This window comes from Macrosteles quadrilineatus, unplaced genomic scaffold, assembly GCF_028750875.1.
Source record: "Macrosteles quadrilineatus isolate MER2022 unplaced genomic scaffold, UCM_ALF_1.0 Scaffold_1__1_contigs__length_201487025, whole genome shotgun sequence".
NCBI lineage: Eukaryota > Metazoa > Arthropoda > Insecta > Hemiptera > Cicadellidae > Macrosteles > Macrosteles quadrilineatus.
The window spans coordinates 115159296-115181248 of NW_026542594.1; the positions used below are offsets into that span (position 1 = coordinate 115159296).

General features: G+C 34.7%; 1 protein-coding gene across 1 annotated transcript; it reads left to right on the plus strand.

Moving 5' to 3' along the window:
• The first annotated feature begins 1837 nt into the window (after positions 1-1837).
• On the plus strand, positions 1838-7393 carry LOC128999997 (gustatory receptor for sugar taste 64e-like). The gene is made up of 5 exons (XM_054426834.1): positions 1838-1975; positions 4667-4821; positions 5004-5166; positions 6755-6844; positions 7128-7393. Exons 1-5 carry the CDS (start codon positions 1838-1840, stop codon positions 7251-7253), a joined length of 672 nt encoding a protein of 223 aa, XP_054282809.1. The 3' UTR covers positions 7254-7393.
• Positions 7394-21953: the final 14560 nt, after the last annotated feature.

Sequence of the window (21953 nt, forward strand, 5' to 3'; positions counted from 1 at the left end):
CTGGTGCTGGCTACTGGAGTGGCAGTCTTGCAGATGTCTAGTTCTATCATACTGTACGTGAGATACTTTGGTTCAGTTATGTTGATCACTGATACTACGTAATGTGTAGCTTCACATGGAAGGCCAAGAGAGTTATGTACGTGTTGGCAGTGCTGGTGCTGGCTACTGGAGTGGCAGTCTTGCAGATGTCTAGTTCTATCATACTGTACGTGAGATACTTTGGTTCAGTTATGTTGATCACTGATACTACGTAATGTGTAGCTTCACATGGAAGGCCAAGAGAGTTATGTACGTGTTGGCAGTGCTGGTGCTGGCTACTGGAGTGGCAGTCTTGCAGATGTCTAGTTCTATCATACTGTACGGGCTTAACTACCGCAGTGTTGGTGAGTCAGTTAAATAGTTCTGTAGTTATGTCGGGGCCGGATAATAATCTTTGACACCCTAGGCCAAACCTATCCATAATGCCCCGCACCTTCTTCAACGGAGTAATAGGACAGGTGGTACACTAATTACCTTTTAGAGAACAATTTAGGTCTTTAAAATGTCGTTGATTTTTAAGGGAGAAATCAAGATCCGCATATGATTGATCTCGAACAAAACAAGATCATTTGCATAAGGAAACAACGCCAGGACATTTAATAATATTACATAACTTACGCTATAAAGCGTTATTTGCGCGTTGGTTTGGCATTGTTTGGAAACATCATGCAGAAGATTTTGTACATTCAGAGCAAATGCCATGATTAATGTTACGGTTTACCGAATATTATAACTCATAGTAAACAAATGATTATGTAGCAGTCGATCCACACGCACTTTCCTTCTCAGTGATGTGTTAAATTTGAATATTGAATCCATTGAACCAAGGAAAGATTTGAAATGAATGTAATCAGCTGGATTTTAGAGTTAAATCTCAAATGACCAACAGTTTTTAGTTACACTATGATGATCAACGAATGGGCAGGGTTATTGTCTTAACATCCCGAGGCTTCAGTGAAGAGTATTTTTTAAATCAGCAACTTTTGTTTATGCCTACATGCCTAAGATCCTAAAATGCCTGCACTCCTTTCTATAGGAGTAATTAATCACTGATTAACTGTATTTGTAGACGACCTGCTCAGCATACTGCTGACGGTTGTCCAGATCTCCATATTCCTGGGCCAGGCTCGCTCGTGGCCGGTTCTGATGGTAGAGTGGATGAAGGTGGAGCAGAGGATGAGGCACTTCCATCGCACCATCAACCTACGGAGGAACGTCTACTACTATTTGATTGCGTTTTGTTTAGCGACTGTGGGTAAATATGCACGCAGAGGGTTTAGTTTATTGCATAAGTGCACATTTTTGATTAGTGATTTTCAAAGGCATATTAAATACATTTTTTACTATAAATATTTCTAAAACTAGTGACATGAAACAGAAAAAAACTGAATTTTTTTTCTGTAAAAAATGTAGCATTATACGACCATTTATTTACATTTATATTTTGTGTTTATGATAATTCATATTGCCTTCTGTTATTTTCGATTTATTTGATTAAAATTCCACAAATGTACATAGTTATGCACTATTATTATTTTATAAAAAAGAAAATCAATAAATAAAACTTGTCAAAATAAATAACTCAGCAGTAAGCCAATTATATCTGCACATCATAACTCATACCTTTTTAATGTAAACGCAAAGTGAACGACATTTTCCAGTTTTGATCATAACACGTATCTTGGGACCTCTGACTACAATGAGACACTGCACGGACAACTTATTCGAGCTTCTGAAGCTGGCGTTCATCGCCAAGTACGTCACCCTCCTGTCTCTTATCGGCTACTCCGTCGGCAAGATGTTAGTCATCGTGTGGATGTTTATTCACCAGAACTTGCTCATTGTTTACGACGAGCTAACCATCACTATATTTGCCTACTGTCTATACATCAGATTCCGTCAGCTTAATGACCAACTGAACAGGACCAAAGATCAGGTACAATGGTAACGACACTTATTTCTATCATTGACTTTACACATAATAGACTTTCCCTCTAATGTAAAATGTTGAAGCATAAACATGTGGTGCAATCTATTGAGGGTGTAGTCAATGGTTCTATAATATAGCTCTGGCACCGCTGTGATGTTTAGGTATCTCTAGAACACATTATAAATATACGTGGCTGCATATATCTGTCTGTAGCCACAACATTTGGACTAAATTAGAGTAAAACGTGTAATCGAAAATCAACTGGTCATAAAAAAATTGTTGTAATACATACCTCTCAAATGATTTGTTCCCAAAATGTTTTATGACTTAAAAAATAAGATAATATTTTTAAACCTATTACCTTTAAGCTCAACTCAAAAGGCAAACAATTTGCAATAATACAATTATTTTTCAACACGAATTTGTTACTACGTTAGTAATTTGTGCTCAACACAATATGCTTAAATTTATATCGTCTCCTTTGTCCATAAATGATTGTTGTAGACTGCTTTTTGATGGATATAAACTCATTAAATTTACCAAGAATGTAATTTTAATAAACAGTGTTTATATGGAAAAACAAAATTTTTCGAGAACTGGCAGTACAAGCCTAAGAATAGAAACATATTTCTACTGCGCGTACCGTAAATCAAAAAGCTACTTGTCTTTTATGAACTGGTTTTAAAAGAATGATATTAAAACAATGGGTATCCGCATGTTCCGCACAATTGTTAAAGAAGTACTTTTGAAGCACACGCAAGTCTAACCACTGATGTGTTTTACAGAGGTTACCAGTCACCTACTGGGTGGAGATGAGGGAGTTGTACAACACACTGGCGTGCGTAACCGCTACAGAGTGACGTGTTTTACAGAGGTTACCAGTCACCTACTGGGTGGAGATGAGGGAGTTGTACAACACACTGGCGTGCGTAACCGCTACAGAGTGATGTGTTTTACAGAGGTTACCAGTCACCTACTGGGTAGAGATGAGGGAGTTGTACAACAGACTGACGTGCGTAACCGCTACAGAGTGATGTGTTTTACAGAGGTTACCAGTCACCTACTAGGCAGAGATGAGGGAGTTGTACAACAGACTGGCGTGCGTAACCGCTACAGAGTGATGTGTTTTACAGAGGTTACCAGTCACCTACTGGGTAGAGATGAGGGAGTTGTACAACAGACTGGCGTGCGTAACCGCTACAGAGTGATGTGTTTTACAGAGGCTACCAGTCACCTACCGGGTAGAGATGAGGGAGTTGTACAACAGACTGGCGTGCGTAACCGCTACAGAGTGATTTGTTTTACAGAGGTTACCAGTCACCTACTAGGCAGAGATGAGGGAGTTGTAAAACAGACTGGCGTGCGTAACCGCTACAGAGTGATTTGTTTTACAGAGGTTACCAGTCACCTACCGGGTAGAGATGAGGGAGTTGTACAACAGTCTGGCGTGCGTAACCGCTACAGAGTGATGTGTTTTACAGAGGCTACCAGTCACCTACTGGGTAGAGATGAGGGAGTTGTACAACAGACTGGAGTGCGTAACCGCTACAGAGTGATGTGTTTTACAGAGGTTACCAGTCACCTACCGGGTAGAGATGAGGGAGTTGTACAACAGTCTTGCGTGCGTAACCACTACAGAGTGATGTGTTTTACAGAGGCTACCAGTCAACTACTGGGTAGAGATGAGGGAGTTGTACAACAGACTGGCGTGCGTAACCGCTACAGAGTGATTTGTTTTACAGAGGTTACCAGTCACCTACCGGGTAGAGATGAGGGAGTTGTACAACAGTCTGGCGTGCGTAACCGCTACAGAGTGATGTGTTTTACAGAGGCTACCAGTCACCTACTGGGTAGAGATGAGGGAGTTGTACAACAGTCTGGCGTGCGTAACCGCTACAGAGTGATGTGTTTTACAGAGGTTACCAGTCACCTACTGGGTAGAGATGAAGGAGTTGTACAACAGACTGGCGTGCGTAACCGCTACAGAGTGATGTGTTTTACAGAGGTTACCAGTCACCTACCGGGTAGAGATGAGGGAGTTGTACAACAGACTGGCGTGCGTAACCGCTACAGAGTGATGTGTTTTACAGAGGCTACCAGTCACCTACCGGGTAGAGATGAGGGAGTTGTACAACAGACTGGCGTGCGTAACCGCTACAGAGTGATGTGTTTTACAGAGGTTACCAGTCACCTACCGGGTAGAGATGAGGGAGTTGTACAACAGTCTGGCGTGCGTAACCGCTACAGAGTGATGTGTTTTACAGAGGCTACCAGTCACCTACTGGGTAGAGATGAGGGAGTTGTACAACAGACTGGCGTGCGTAACCGCTACAGAGTGATGTGTTTTACAGAGGCTACCAGTCACCTACTGGGTAGAGATGAGGGAGTTGTACAACAGACTGGAGTGCGTAACCGCTACAGAGTGATGTGTTTTACAGAGGTTACCAGTCACCTACCGGGTAGAGATGAGGGAGTTGTAACAGTCTGGCGTGCGTAACCGCTACAGAGTGATGTGTTTTACAGAGGCTACCAGTCACCTACCGGGTAGAGATGAGGGAGTTGTACAACAGACTGGCGTGCGTATCCGCTACAGAGTTATGTGTTTTACAGAGGCTACCAGTCACCTACCGGGTAGAGATGAGGGAGTTGTACAACAGACTGGCGTGCGTAACCGCTACAGAGTGATGTGTTTTACAGAGGTTACCAGTCACCTACTGGGTAGAGATGAGGGAGCTGTACAACAGTCTGGCGTGCCTCACCAAGGTTCTCGACAATCACCTATCCTGGATGACTCTGGTGTGTTTTGGTGCAAACCTGTACCATATATGCTCTCTACTCCTGAGAATTATAAGGTAATTTTAAATATCTTTTTGAAAACTTAATCTTTGTGTACAATATTAAGTAACATAATATTTTACACATACTTTAAGCGCTTAGAAATATCTTTTAGTTACGTTCTAAGAAATCTAAATCCCTTGATATTAGTTACTCTGAGTTAAACTAACACGATTCATATAAAATTAATTTTGTGCAGTCCAGACAACAATATATGGTCAAACCTATCTATGATGTACTCGCTGCTTTTCACACTCACTCGGACGTTCCTGGCAGCTCTGATGGCGTCCTCAGTACACGAGGAGAGCAGGCGACCCTTGGCCATGCTATACTCGGTCCCAAGTGATGCTTACAATGGAGAGGTGAGTCAACCAACAACTATAGACTGTAGTGTCCATAATGTCTACCAGTTTTCCAGGAATCATTTTTTGTCATCAACATATTAAAGGGTGGATAATCGGCTGAATAAAATAATATTTTTATTGTGAGCTACCTTACTTTGTACTAAAACATATGTAAATCACCTTATTTTGTGAGATATAGCACAAAGTGTTCCCACGCACCAGTTCATAGAAGAAAATTATAAATTCGGTGGAAGAAAACAAGTCCAGGGGGCGTGAAGATGTTTAGTGGAAATGGGACACACACCCATTTGCTAGACTTGTCTGTCTAGCAAAGTTTTAAAATAAGTGAAGAAGAATATCACTTTGGTCAGTCATCGTACAATCATGAAGTAAGTTGAAAGTCAATTGTTGCTCGGTCGACGAGACAAGTCAGTCATCACTCGGTTCCTCTAAGCGCGTATTGGGAGAAGTTGTCAACGCTGCGAGCAATGGAAAGTATTCTACCTGCTAGAGTAATCCGATAATTTTAGTCCAGATACCTTCTAGATAAATAGATGAAGCCTCGTCCACTTACCTGCTAAAGAAGTTGAAGCATTCTCGTCCGCTGATATGCTAGAGAGATCCAGAACATTATTGTGGGGGTTTTTCACTACATGATGTTCCCGGGCATCAGTTCAGGGAAGAATACTATCCCAGTAGGTGCCTTCAAGTGCACCGGAAACAGCAATAGACAGGTTGTTTGCCCACCCCTTTAGTCAGTCATTGGACCATCTAGAGAGATCCGATCAGACCGCTTACCTTTTCCATTCCCTACTAATATGTAGAGTAACCCAATCATCCCGCTCACCTTCTAGAGTCATCCTAGTAGTTATGCTCTTCTGCAAGAGTAATCGAAAAAGTCTACTCTCTTGTTAGAAATATACAAGCAAACCACTTTCCCATAGAGTAACTCGAGCCGTACTAGCATGGTGATGATGAGCGTATCTAATCTAGTTAAATATTTATTATGGAACTGTCTGGTCCCTTTGAAACAGACTTATTGATCTGAACTATCTTTCCCGTTTTCCTAAACCGAATACAGACTTAGGGCTCCTGGGATGGTTCCATCACACCCCTGAATCTATCCCCTCACACTATCTTGATCAAATCCTTTACTATTATACTTTTATTATATCTGTATTAAATTCTGAATCCAACATGGTTACTTTATGATCATGATTACCCAAATAAAATCCTTGCAACACGAATGATAAAAATACTATGTGATAAAATCCACATAGGTAACCACTCATTGTTCAGGTTTTACTATGACTTATACATACAAAAAAAGTGCTACTATAGTAGCACTCATAGCGTACAAGGTTAAATATTATTTATGTAATTTGTATTTTTTTTTTACTGAATACGTTTTACTTATTTAGATTAAATGGAATCACTTTCTTTATACCTAACATTGTTCATGTACAAAAAATTTCCATGTTGAACTGCTAATTTATTCTTTCCGTCAAGGTCAAGTTCGATGTAAACTTATTTACTTAAAATAACAAGTTACAATTCGAAGCATATAATGTCATTTGTAGCTAAAATAATGTTTGTTATTTTTTAGATTTATAGATTTCAAATGCAGGCAACTCATGATGAAATCGCCATCACTGGTTGCAATTTCTTCTCCCTGAATCGTTCCTTTATGTTAACGGTAAGGATATTTGTCATTTGTCAGATTTCTCGTTATATAGGGATTTTTCATAAATATCTCCGTAATATATTTGGATTCATTCCATGCTCTTGATACTTATTACTTATGGAATTTCAACTAAGTTTTTATCTGTTAAACAACTTATGAACAGTAGCATAAGCTTTTTGAACGATTGAGCAAGATGGCATTCTTAATAGTTGATAGCATTTTCCTGCCATATCACAGCTTACCATACCACAATCTAGGGAAAGAAGGTATAATAATAATGCATTGTTGTTTTCAGGTCGCAGGTACTATAGCAACATATGAGATCGTTCTGCTTCAGTTTAATTCTTTAAATGAGAATATTGGACCTCCTCGCAACATGACCAATATATGCAACCGAGTGCTGCGATTGTCGGGCGAATAGTCATAGAATAATATGTCCTTAAATAACTTGTAGGACATACTAGAAGATGTCAGTATCAGTACCATACAATTTTGTGTTTGGATATCTGATCTTCAATAAGAAGTCAATTTCATGAGTACTGTATAGTACAAGAAATACAAATTTACCTACAGTATTCATCCAGTGGGTTTTTTTTATTTTTAAATCTGTCAATAAATAAACAGGTTTGATAGAGTATTATCATACTACTAAAGCAAGCCTATACTTTTTAACTGACTTCGATTTGATTGAGTTGATATGAAAAATGAAAAAAAGTTCTAGTAGTAGCTTACGACAGTCGGCAAGTTGAATATCAACGAGTACCGGTACCAACCAAAGGACGAAAGTAATGCCAAATGTCGACTGGGTCCGGTCAAAAACTGCTCCTGAGCCCCATGTTTGGGTGTAGCTAGAAACGTGGCCGTTGAAAATATCGAAGAAAAATAGAAAAACGTCTACCTACTACCCTAACCATAAACTGAAATAATTTACCTTATTCTGTTATCATACATTTTCTGATAAATGGTTGAAAAAAAAAAATTGTCCGAATTTATATTTAAGTGATTATTTGTTTTACATTAATAAGATTATAATTATAAATCAAAATTCATTTTACTGCGGGGAAGTTATGACATAAGCAAATTCAATCACTGAAATAAACATGTTTACTCCATGGGTTTAGTTAATTAATTACAAAGCCCAAGGTAGAATTATTACCTACAAATCAATCTATACAATTTGTGTTCAAGTTTAAACAAATATTATCTGATGAATGTTTGTTGATTGCAAAGCTGTGTTTTCAGTTTAGTGATTATTGACTTGAGTAACGTTATATGGAAATTTATTAATACAATTGTTTTATTCTCTGAATGTGTCAATATTGGCTTGTTTAAAAATCAATTAAACAAAGTAAACATACCAAAGAGAGATTTTTAGTGAGTTAATAAAATAGAATTGATACGTTAACTATGAGAGTTTGATTAATTAATCAATTTAGTAACCAAGCGTTGTGAAACGGGATGGTATAGAAATCGGTAAGTATCATACAAATAAACAAATGACGTTATCATTAAAATGAATATATCCTACGACTGCCACAATGTAAAACCGTACCAGATGATTCGGTTATTAGTATATACTCGGGCCAGTGATGTTATTTGTTTGTGTCTATGATCCATGCTGTTTTCTGTTCTAATATCCGTGGTCAAAACTCCCATTCGGAATGCCTTTTATCGTCTTCCTTAACAATCCAATATTAAGAAATTCAAGCTTATTATTTATCATCTTGAACGACAATAGCTGTCTTGGCTTACTTCTCTAGCTTTCAATAGATACAAGTTTAAAATATACAGGGTGGCTGGTCATAAGTGTTACAAAATGTCTTTTGCTCAAAGTAAATGAAGTGTGATAATGCATATAAGAGGTTCCAAGGTCAAAAATAGGCTCCTCAAATACTTATTTTAATTCTTTCAATAATAACGATGTTTTTAAACACAATACAGCAATTTATCAATTACCTTCAAACTGATTTGAGTGAAGGATGTCATTTTCATGTTCTACATTAAGTTTTGAATAAGAATAATCGAAAATTATGGCGAATCAATAGTAAAAACTCCATTGTAAATAGTTCCGAAGATTAAAATTAAAGTATATGATAAAAATTATAAAAACATTGATCTATTGCACTTTTCTACACCCTGTATACAAGAAGGCAGCAAAATATGTTAAAGACTGTGCCATTTTATATGCTTTCTAACCATATGCTACGCTATTGAGGTATAGATCTGCTTTTGTTTGTTTAGTGGTTTAAATACTAAAAAACAAATTTTTTACAGTTTTTACGTTTTTACTTTTTAAACTGAAAAAAAAAACAAATCTTGCCAAATACATGCATACTATCTATGTTATAATATCTTAATATATCTCTGTTTTGAAATTGTTTACCATATTGAGATAAAAAATTAAAATTTTAATTATATTTATACTATTTTTATTAGAGTTGCAAATGATTCAGCAAATGTAAAGGTTTGCAAAATAGTGAAGGTAGCAAAATATGTTGAAAACTGTCCCATTATATAAGCTTTCAAACTATATGATACACTATTGAGGTTTAGTTCTGCTTATGTTCGCTTAGTGGTTTGAAGACTCCAAAACAAGGGGTGTAGAAAACACGTTGATCAACTCACTCAACAACAAAAGGAAGACTTAATCTTTCAGCACGACGGTGCACCACCTCACTTTTCCAACAATGTAAGGAAGTGGTTGACTCAAAACTATCCTATTTGGACTGGACGAGGAGAGACTGTTGCTTGGCCACCCAGATCTCCGGATCTCAAACCGTTGGACTTTAGTGTTTGCGGGTACACGAAGAGCCTGGTGTACAAGACGGTTGTTCTCGACAAAGTTGATCTGCACGACCGTATATTAAGTGAGGGATGAATTGTCTCATAAGGTTACTGTGCTTGCCTTTCGGAAAAGAGCAAGATCCTGTGTTCGGGAAAATGGGGGGCAATTTGAAAATAAAATGAAATAGAGTGTGTTTGTTCTAAACGATAACGGTATAATCACACTGTAATTTCATGGATTGTTTTTTTTTTTTGTAATAAATGAACGTACATACTTTGCTTTCATTTAACCAGTTATTACACATTCGTAAAGTCCTTGCATAATAAAATCTTTTTTTTATATTGAGTCCAATTAAAAGAAAACCATTACCTTTGCTGAATCATTTGCAATTCTAATAAAATAAGTATTACTGCCATTCAATTTATGATAATTATTTTTACTTTAATATAGGTAAACGATTTAAAAACATTTTTGTTAAAATTTTGTTGGTAGGTATTTGCCAAAATATGTATTTATGTTTCAGTTTGATCATTAAAAACAGTAAAAAAGGTCCCGGTGTTTTCTAGTATTCAGACCAATAAAACAAACAAAATAAGATCCAAACCTCAATAGTAGACCTATAGCATATGGTTGGAAAGCTTATAAAATGGCCCAGTTCTTTGTTACATATTTTGCTACCTTCTTGTATACAGGATTTAGAAAAGTGCATTGACCAATGTTTTTCAAATTGTTATCATAGACCTTAATATTTGGAACTATTTATAATGATCTTTTTACTATTGATCATCTATCATTTTCAATTGTTCATATTCAAAATGTAATGTAGAACACGAAAATGAAGCATCTTCCACTCAAATCAGTTTGCAGTTGATTGAGAAATTGCTGTATTGTGTTTAAAACATCGTTATTTTAAAACAAATAAAATAGTTCTTTAGGAAGTAAAATTTCATACTTGGAACCTCGTATATGCATCATCCCACTTTATTTACATTGTACTTACAGCAAAAATCCTTGTAACACTGATGACCAGCCACCCTGTATCTAGCTTGTACATATATATCCTCGCTTTAATTTTACAGTATAATCCATCATTCTTCCGTTTCAAATGTTGTGATAAATTGAAATTAATTCTCAATTTATCTATTTATGCCTAGTAAAAGGTTTTAGTTGTTTCTAAATACGTTTTAGATAACAACACACAATATATACAAAATATACCTGTCGAAGGAGTGTATTTTATCAGTTAGAGCCAACGCAATATTTTCATAACTCTAAATTAAGTAAAATAACTTCATACATACAACTTTATTCGTGTATGAAAAGTTAATGCAATAAAAAATAGTAGGCCTACATTAATTGATCACAACCATACATGATTTGCAAAATTAAGAGAATTAATTATTACATTTGACAGTGAACCCTCCGTTATTATAACAACCCCGTCTGTTTGTGTGTAAGCTAATTCGATTGGACCATAGTGAGAGGGTTGGTACACAAAAGTGAATCACGGTAATAACATACATTCAACTAATCATCGTCATTGACTCTGCAGATACTACTGTCTGCAAATATTGTTCATAGACAAACACCCCATGTATGCAACAAGCAATGGAATCCGCTATCCCTTACACACGCAACCGCAGTGTAGGCTATACGTGAGATAAATGAAAATACAGTATTGGTGTGAAAATTAGTTCAGACGCAACACAGTAAAATCTTCAACTGGGATGGGCGTCGTCCTGTAATCCAGCTACAAGTTAACTAAGGACTGACTAGGAGGTTAAGAATAACTAGGAGGTTAAGAATTGTGAATATTTATAGGCATGCATTGTGGATGCGATACTCCCTGGTGTGGATTAACGTCCACACGAGTGAATACTGTGACCATCCACTGTACTATCCTAAAAATTAGACCAATCCATTTATACCAAGGCAAAAATGTGGTTCGGATTCCACAATAAACTGTAGGTCTCCTAGTTGCCATTAGCTGTATGGGCTATTAATTAAAATCTGTGTCTAAGGAATAAGTCGGCCTTAGTCACTAACAAGACTACAAGATCGCGCCCCTCATCATACACGCATTCCATTCATACTTGGCTTAAAATTTGAAAAGTGTTAAAAAGTATTAAAAGTACTGTATAGTAAGTGCACTTGATTGTAGGCTTATCGAAGTCAAAATGTTTAAACATAGCCTAGTGATGATTTACATCTAAGTCAAGTAAGATAGGGCCCACAAGTAAAAGAAAGCTTCCGTCTGAGAGTCGATACCGGTATACACTTAGTAAACTGCAGAACAAAATCTGTTACTATTTACAAGTACATTTTTCTGAACCAATTTCGACTAATTCACCGTTTTGGTAAATGCTAAATAACTTGTATACATGCTAAGCCACATTCTAAAATAGGTTCACACACTCTTATGAAGTACAGACAAAAGTCTGACCAGTATTTACTGACAAAGTATTCCCACGTTAAATTCTTCATAAAAAAGCCACGTGTTAAAACATTTTCACCAAACTGAGATATTACTCAAATCTGACTAACTTTGCAGTTGTCATGTTATTGCAACTAGTTATGTTTTTACTGAGACTCAGCAACAGGTCTAGTTTAGTTTAACTCGAGCTTTCAAATTATTGTATGTAAAAAATGACAATGTGCATCATAACCTTTGAGGCTTATGAGAATATATTTGGGTTTGTTTAAATTTAATTGAATCACAGTTTCGGTTTTATTTTACAATTGGTGAAATTACTAAACAAACAGTGACAGTTTACGAGATATACACTTTTTTACTCTAGAAACTTGGCCATGTTGGCTACTTTTAGCGTTTTTGAAATTTAAATTGTACATGTTACAAAAGGGTATAGCCATTAACCGTAAGCCTTTGTTTGTTATAGACAATTTAAATTTTGATATTAAGTATAATACAAAGATTATTATTATGACTTTACTTACATACACAAAAGGAGTTATTAATGGTCAGCGGATGGAATTGAGGTACAAAAATCTGAAAACATTGGTGCTGACATTCAAAGCATTGTGGATGACAGTCCTGTTAGGTATTCGTGTTTATTTATTGTTCAAACTCAATGAAAAAAGGACAATAGATGATTGGTTGGTGCTGTTAAGATGAAGTATAATTTTCTGTAGAACAGAAGTAAATAGAAAAAGGTAGGAATGTTACATGTAAAGTTGTCTGTTATATTTAAGACGTGTCTGCAAATGTATGTTAAGTTTCAAACATTATCCTTAGCAGATGTAAAGTTCACTTTGAACAACTAAATAAGGACATTACTTCGACAACTACTGAAACCCTAAAAAGGCACGAGCGATAAAATGTGTTAGTAACATGCCAAGATTTATCCGTTAACGGAAATAGTAACCAATCCAATGAGGCAATTGGCAAATTCATATTGAATATTATATAGCATGCCAATGCAATCTATAAGACCACTTCTAACACAAAAAAGAGAAACATTTTACTATTATTGAATACTTGATAACGTCACACGATTGCTATTTTTATTGTTTTTTTTAAATGTTTTTCGCAAATTTACTTGTGATGACCAAAAGAATCCAAACTTGAGTTAGGTGGGACTATGTGCATGTTTTATATTCCCTCCATACGAAACACATTTGTGTTTATGTTATAGAAAATATTTCTTGAACAACTTGTTGAAATACAATTTTCATTCCATGACACCTCTCTTAAAACGTAATTTAGATTCAAAGTTCTATGAGTAACTTTTAACAATAACAAACTATTATGATTCAACCCAAAGTCAGTAAAAAATATATTACATTAACAGCCCTCAGATTTGACCAACGCAATAACTTTTAAATATATTGAAATAGAGATTATTAAATGTTGTACCTGTCACCAACTACACAGAATTGAAGGCAACGTAAAATAACATGTTTAAGCCGTAAAGTCGTTTAATAGTGTAAACTTGTTAAAATATTGCACTTATTCTGTCACTTTAGGTTCTGTACTTACACATGCACCAAATGAATGAATGGCACTGGCCATTTTAAAGTTACATGGAACCGTCAGTATACACAATCAAGCCAAACACATATACTGACACATTTTATTGTGTGGGGGGGGGGGGGTAATTTGATAACAGATGACCCTAGCCAAGAGTTTGTACAAGGGCTGTAAACGAATATTGCCGACGTTTTGTTTGGCGTGGCGCCAGGTCTCGGGTAATCTTGCTTTAATGTGTTGTAAACCTTCTCTCTACCATATGTTTTGAGATAAGGAACAATTACTTAAAAACATTTATTTTTGTTTCTAACTGTACATTATTCAGAAGCTTTTGTAAAGTTGTGCAAACGAGATTCTGAAAATACAATACAAAATGAAACAATGATCGTCACAAAAACAACCTTGAGTGATTGTGGCTTATAACAATAATGTAAAAAATACGAAAACTGCTCATATAAGTAAAATTAATCTATTGTTTCACAGTTAGAGTTACGTTTATACGACAATCACGACAACATTGTTATACTACATGTATACTACTTGTCGTCTTTAATTTCTTAAGTAAAAGTATTTCGTGCAATGCAAAATTCATGTAAATAATTACAATCTTTAGAACTTGGAAAATTATTTAAATTCTGTTTATGGGTGTTTTGAATTGTATTTTCTGATTGTAACCAACTCATAGCCTTTAAGTAGATGTATGTTTTCGGTTCTACCGCATCGCAAGGGGGTTCGGTACCCCCTATGTTAGCAATGTTAACATAATGTACCTTTTCTCAAAAACCATAGCAACTATGACAATGCAATTTTTGTAGGTTGTTTATGGTAACCTTAGCAACAATTTAACACAAGGATTTTAAAATGTATAAACTTTTAGGTATTAAAATTTTTGTTTGGAAAACATAAAGAATGTCATGAAATTTACTAATTAGACATTCCTAAAATCAGTTAAAACCTAACTAGAACAAAACCCATGTTTTAAAATTATATGTTACACCTAATAAATAAGTGGTTAAAATTTCAGGGCTCTAGCTTTAATAGTTCCTGAGAAAAGGTACATTTTATATAAAAAAACAAAACTTTCGGAAAAACGAGTTTAATCGCACTCACTTTTCTCACTCAATCTCATTTTGGAGCTAAAACCTGAGTGCTGCATTATTTTCGAAAAATTTTATCTATTGTTTATAAGGCAACAACCCTTATAAGTTATATGTTTCTGAAATCAGAAACAAACCGAGAATAATATAAAAATATAAAAAAAAATATATTTTTTTAAATTTTGAGGTACCGAACCCCTAAATGCAAAAAATAACTTATTTTTGTTTCACTCCTTTTAACTCTTTTAACGAGTTTCACAAGGATTCCTAAAGAATATATTTTTTAAATGTTGTATGAGGACGTAGTGCATTCTGCTGATACAATCTTGGTTTATTCTATAGAGTTTCAAATTTGTTAGTCATATATTATGGAAGTAAGAAATGCCCCAGAAATTACAAAATAGTTTTTCTTAATTTAGATTAAACAATACACTCTTTAACTTTTAAAAGTTAAGACATGCATACATCTACACAAAAGACATGGTATAAATGCAACACAACTAGGTTATTTAGACATTTCTCTGTCACCTAGAATCATTATAATTTGTAAAATTATTACACCATTACTTGTAAAAAAAACCAGCGCTGGATTCTTGGTTAATAGTACGTAATATAATTCTTTCATGTTCAGATATTTACTAACAATGTCAAGAGTGGGGTGTGAGTTGGTGTAGTGGTAAGGTTCGGGGCTCAAATCCTGCAATTCACATTTTATCTATGTGATGATGCGTTGAACCTCTAGGACTATCCTGAAATAATGTGTAAAAAAAATTTACAAAAAAGAAATTTATAAATTTGTAAAAAAAATAAAATAAATAAATAAAAAATAAATAAAAAATAAAATAAATTTGTAAAAAAAAGTCACAGAAAACCCCTTCCGACACAATCCCTACTAATAATCGAGTCAGTTCTTTCCAAGCCCATAGATCATCTACCAAACGTGTTTTTGTCAATAAACATTTTTTAGGAGAAGCCCAAAAACCACCCGAAATCCCCTGGGCAATCTATCTCGGAGGAGGGTGGGGTCCGCGCACACAAGCCTCAAGTTCCTGCATCAAAATATAAGAGGATTGTTAAGCAAAATAAACGAGTTGGAGATATTTGTTGACGATGAATGTCCAGACTTTATCTGTCTAACCGAACACTTTTTAAAAGCAGAAGAAGCTGAAAACTCCGCAATCAACGAATACATGTGCATAACATCTTTCTGCAGATCAGGAATGAAAGGCGGGGGAGCCGGCATATGGGCCAAACCCGGAGTTGACTGCAAACCTCTTGATTGTGATGAGTTCTCAAAAGAGGGTATTTGTGAGCTTGCTTCTGTTTCAATAACTATAGATGATGATGAGACAATTTTGCTGTTGGCTGTATATAGACCCCCTTCAAACATGCATGCAGAGTTTTTCGATATTATAACTGACTGTATCAATAAATATTATAATCGCCACAAAACAATTGTTGTTATGGGTGACATTAACATAAACCTTGCTTGTGACACACTTATTGCTCAACAGCTTACGTCAAACCTGGCCTCATTTGATCTTCATAATATTATAACAACTTACACTAGAGAAGTCAATGGGTCTCGTAGTCTCATAGACCATGTGTATACAAACAAGAGTAACGTCAAGGGCTTTGTCATAGCCTCAGGCCTATCAGATCACAGCGCTCAAACTGCAATCTTGCAATTCAATACCACTCCATTAGCTCCGAAAACCTTTTTAAAGTATGAAAGATTGTTTTCTAATTCTAACATGGACTTATTCTTATATCTTATCTCAAAAGAAAACTGGGATGAAGTTTATGATGCAGCAGATTTGCAATCCAAGTTTGACACATTTTTAAGCAAAATTAAATATTTATTCGAAAAATCATTCCCCATGAAGTACAAAAAAATCAATAAAAATACAACTAGAAAAAAGATAAAGTCACCTGAGGTTACGAAGTTTAAGGAACAGCTGTTTGCCCTATATAACAAAACAAAAAATCTTGATTCGTCCCACTACTTGGTTCACCATTACAAAAAGTTAAAAAATCAGTATAGACGTTTAATAAGACAAATAAAGTCAGAGGACACTTTAAAGAGAATTGAGGGTTCAGACAATAAAGCAAAAACTATATGGAACATAATAAATCATAGACGACCATCTACCAAAACAAATCCCACAGAAATAATTCTCAAAAATGATAGTGGTGAAGTCATCAGAGACCCCAAATGCATTTCCAATCAGCTTAACAACTTCTTTTCAGATACGGGTAAATACTTAAGACATACTTCATCCAATAATACAGATATTAATAAAAGAGCTGTTGGTTCACTCTTTTTACGTCCAACTAGCGAAAAGGAAATTTTAAGTGTCATTAAAAGTCTAAAAAATAAAAAGTCTTCAGGGGCTGATGAAATATCTCCGTATTTACTTAAAAAGATTGCACCATATCTGATAAAACCCCTATGTCATTTAATTAACACTTCATTCTCTAGTGGATCGTTTCCCCAAGCGCTGAAGGTGTCAGTGGTCAGGCCTATATTCAAAAAAGGAGATCCAACGCTTTGCAATAGCTATAGGCCCATATCAGTAGTGTCTGTGTTTTCAAAGATATTTGAAAAAATCATGGTGATAAGGCTGTGGGATTTTTTCAGGACAAATAATATCATATCCGAAAACCAGCATGGATTTACAAAGGGCAAATCTACCACTTCAGCGATGTTTAAATTAATAAACAAGGTGGTTTGTGAATTAGATGCTGCAAACTATTCTGCTGGTTTATTTTTTGACTTAAGCAAAGCCTTTGACATGGTGGACCATAACTTATTGCTCAAAAGAATGAGCAATGTGGGCGTGAGAGGATTGGCTTTGGATTGGGTCAGGTCATTTCTTTGTGACAGGAGTCAATATGTAGAGATAAGGGCAGTAGATGAGGCTGGGTGTGTTAGATCCTACCCTTCTGCTGAGAATTCTGTTGCAAGGGGGGTTCCTCAAGGCTCCGTCCTGGGACCAGTCCTTTTTCTAATTTTTATTAACAACCTTTCTTCCTGCACAACATCCTCAAATCTATCATTGTTCGCCGACGACACCTCTCTTTCGATTTCTAGCTCTGATTTTCTCAATTTAGAACAAATTAGTTTTTTGGAAGCAAACAGTATAATCCAATGGTTTGACGACAGCTCATTGAAAATTAACACAGAAAAAACACAACTCATTAACTTCCGCTTATCAAATCGCTCAAATGGATTCAGTCTCCTTCTCGACGAAACCGAAGTTCATCCAACACCAAATGTCAAGTTTCTTGGATTGATCTTGGACGAGAGACTTAGTTTTCATGGCCATATGAAACACATTGCAAAGAAACTTAGCTCTGGTATTTTCGTTTTGCGTAACCTCAAGAACAATGAAAATCTGGAGGTACTGCTGACTGCATACTATGGGCTCATTTATCCCCACTTAGCATACGCCGTTCCTATTTGGGGATGTGAGTGCCAGCAGACCAACATTTTGTTTAAACTTCAAAAAATGGCTATGAGGACTATTTTCTCTTTGCAGAAGCGTAAATCATGCCGTAAATATTTTGCTCATTCAAAAATTTTGACATTTCCATCCATTTATATTCTTGAATCCTTAACATTTGTAAAACAAGAACTTGCTCAATTTAACGTTTCTGTCAAAAACCACTACACTTTGCGAAACTCACACACATTACCAATACCTAAACATTCTACGACATTTTTCAAAAGACACTTACAGTACAATGGAATAAAACTTTTCAATTCTCTTCCACTTTCTCTTAAGCTAGAACCAAACCTTCCAAAATTTAAAAAACGATTAAAATCTCTTTTGATAAATTTTACCTCTTACAGCGTCCAGGAATTCATAAATCATATCAGCTCTAGGAATGCCATTGTAAATGTTGATTTATAAGTCTTTGATGCAATTTGTAGTATAATGTAAGCCATTTTGTAAATACTTGTATATATTGTAGATCTATGTAAGGCATCTTTTAAAAAAAATGTGACTTAGCTAATGCAACTCGTTTTGTTAAAATTTTGGCTAAATAAATGATTTGATTGATTGATTGATTTACAAGTACTAATTTACTCCCGCTGATTTAGCAGTTTTACTTATTATTTTAGTAGTTTTTACTTTTACGAGGCTTTTCGCCCGCTATCTCAAATCATCATTCTTTATACTTTATATAAAATCTTGAGTTGTTTATATTAACTTAAATCTTTGTATATTACATAACGGCACAAGCTGAAATCCTTTGTAAAATCATTTTGCTATGTTTTCATTGATATCCTGTTCGATTGAATAAAAAACAACCACATACACGATAAGCCTGTTATCTCGGTCTGCATTCAAAAGTCAATTCACTGGACACGATGCTTTGGTTGTCATTTGCTCAAACCACAATCCACATATTTTGGTGTATGGCTTCATCAATCGTCCTTTTGGTGGGACAATATCAGTTAAAATAAATGCACTTTGAATAAATAATCATAATTAATCTCCAATATGGATAACTGCCAAAATTCTTTATTAGAGATTAGTGAATAATAAAGCTCAAAGTAACTGCAATACGTGAGAGGTATTTTAATGTTTATAAAATATGTGTTAACTCCCTGTCGAATGTCCAGAGGTTCAATAATAATAAGTACCTAGTGACGAGTGGACATAAAGGTGGAGGAGATATGAAGCCCTGGGGGTTACTGAGCTATCACTGGTTTACACACCCGTTTTAAGTCATTTATCTTTTCAGGAAATTACACTTTGTAAACAAAATTGCTAAAGTTTGTTTTAAAAGCAAAAATGAAACAATTAGCCATAAAAATTCAAATTTCATATTTTTCCCGAAATGCGTTTCAGCATGGAATAAAATTTTAGGGATTGGTTTATTTGTAGAAATGGTTATAAAACATGTTATATGATAAAAGCTGTATTATACAACATTATGGTATCACTAGTCACACAAATAAAGAATAATATTATTCGTAAATTTTAATTTAAAACTTGATTGCCATTTGTCCATTAAATAAAGTACCACTTACATTTCGATGAATAGTAAAAAAAAAAAAAAAAAAAAAAAAAAAAAAAAAAAACACTCTTTATCGGCTTTATGGTTCTTTAATAAATCCTGTGAAACAGTGATAGTTAACATTTAAAAAATTATTAAAAATGGTACTTATGATTAAAATTAATGCACTTAATATCATTGCTTTACAACTGAAAACAATAATTATAATATAGTATCAAGGGACCGAGCCATGGCTCGGGCTCGGTATGGTTTACTTTGATCGTTAAGCAATATAAGGAAAACTCGAGTTTTATTTAAGTTTCAGTGGAATTTTAATTTATTGTGATGGAGATTTTAACCTGGCAATCCACAACACAATAATCTATTTTACAGTGGATGGTAAAAATCACTCGTTTATAATAGCATGTACTTTCATAAGCATTGTTATGACAGTTCGTTTAAATTAAAAAGCTGATTGAAAATTTTCCTTTAAATTATAGTTTACATAGAATAAATATAATATTATTAAATATTTATTTACCGTAACTGTTAAACCAACGTTTGCTAACAATTGCCACAGTACTTCGGGGACAACGTTTTGGTAGGAGAGAGCCAAGTAATTAATCAGTATTTGACCGGAACTATTTTCGGTACTTTCCTGTTAAAGGGAACATTCATTATTATCGATGATTTTTTTCTCGATATGTCGATATTTTTGTTTTCCGATACATTACAAGTTGACAACTGATCTTGTTTAGGCTAAAATAGTCTAGTATTTTGATTAAGAAATGAAACTGTTCTAAGCTAACCTAACATAACAACCAAACTTGCTGTACCAATTAAAATTCCGTTTGATAACAGAATAAGCAAGTTAAACACGGAATTTTTAAATGTTACACAGCAAGTTTGGTTAGTTATGTTAGGTAATTTTTTTATAACAGTTTCATTTCATTATTGTTTGTTGATACTGAACAATATTTATCGCAGTTGTCAGCTGATATGTTTCAATTTGTTATAATCGATATATCGAGAATAAATCATCGATAATAATGAATGTTCCCTTTAACAGGAAAGTACCCTATTTTATTCTATATTGAGTAATCTTCAATGTAATCTTTGCTCAATATTAACAATTAATGTTTTTCCCTGTGTACTGTATATTGTAAGTTGATAGTATACTGAGGATGGCTCATTATTAACACATGTTACAAGTCTATTGTTTACTTTTTCCTTGTTATTTTGTTAAACCAACATTGTTACTTGGCAACCCATAAGTTCAACGTAATTTTTTTTTTAATTTTCAAATGAGTTGTGTAGTGAAATACAAATTTGTCTGAGGTAGTTGCTGTCGTTAATCATTTTTTTAGGCCAGAAATAAATTATTTACAACATTGAAAGGAAATCGTAGAAGCCGTGTTCGAGATCTTCTTGGAAGCATACATACAAGCAAACATTGCTCATACAAGAGTATAGGATAAGATAGGATTGAGAAATAGTGTTAATTTAATAGGGATTTCCTGTATTAGCTTATTTTAACAGAAGAGTTCAATGTTTACCAAGGTGTAATAAATTATATTGCCAGCAATGGTTAGTAATAAGAAGTAAAGCATTTAGAGGCCCCTTTAATGCTTAATAATGGTATTGATAAAATGGACCATTAATATTTAAGTACTATGAGATTAAACCCTACAACTTAAATGGATGATTAATCTAAACTTACACTATATCACAGAAAACATACACTTTATTTAGAATGTACACTGATTATAGTAACAGTCAATCGATGTTCATTGAACCCTTAAACCATAATCAGTCTCTCATAATGAATTAAAACAGTATACAAAGACGCATTTATACTTTGGCTGTTGATCATTGTGTGATCATAATCCCATTGTGACCCCACAATAATAAGGCTTATTTATCTCTTTAATCCCTAATATTACAGTTTGCAACCCTTTGAAGCTCTTTGTGTAAAGTGTTTGTGTTTCATCATTACACTGCACAGAGCTTATACCTGGTACCATATACCAAATACCAAATACCTGATACCAAATAAATTAAAAATAACTACACTCTTGTTGGCAGAACTTTATTACCTATGAAAAAACCTATAATTTCAAGAATTCATTTTAAAATTGGGTAGCATAAGAAAAGCAATCTTAAAGCTAAAACATTAATGGATGGTGATACCTCAGGAAAGAATGTGGTATAATTATAGTGAGTATAATTATATCTGCAGTC

Coding starts and splice junctions, on each gene's coding strand:
- LOC128999997 (XM_054426834.1), top strand. CDS start 1,838: ATGTTAGTCATCGTGTGGATGTTTATTCACCAGAACTTGCTCATTGTT. Junction 1,976..4,666: donor TGAACAGGACCAAAGATCAG/GTACAATGGTAA, acceptor TGTGTTTTACAG/AGGTTACCAGTCACCTACTG. Junction 5,167..6,754: donor GTGATGCTTACAATGGAGAG/GTGAGTCAACCA, acceptor GTTATTTTTTAG/ATTTATAGATTTCAAATGCA.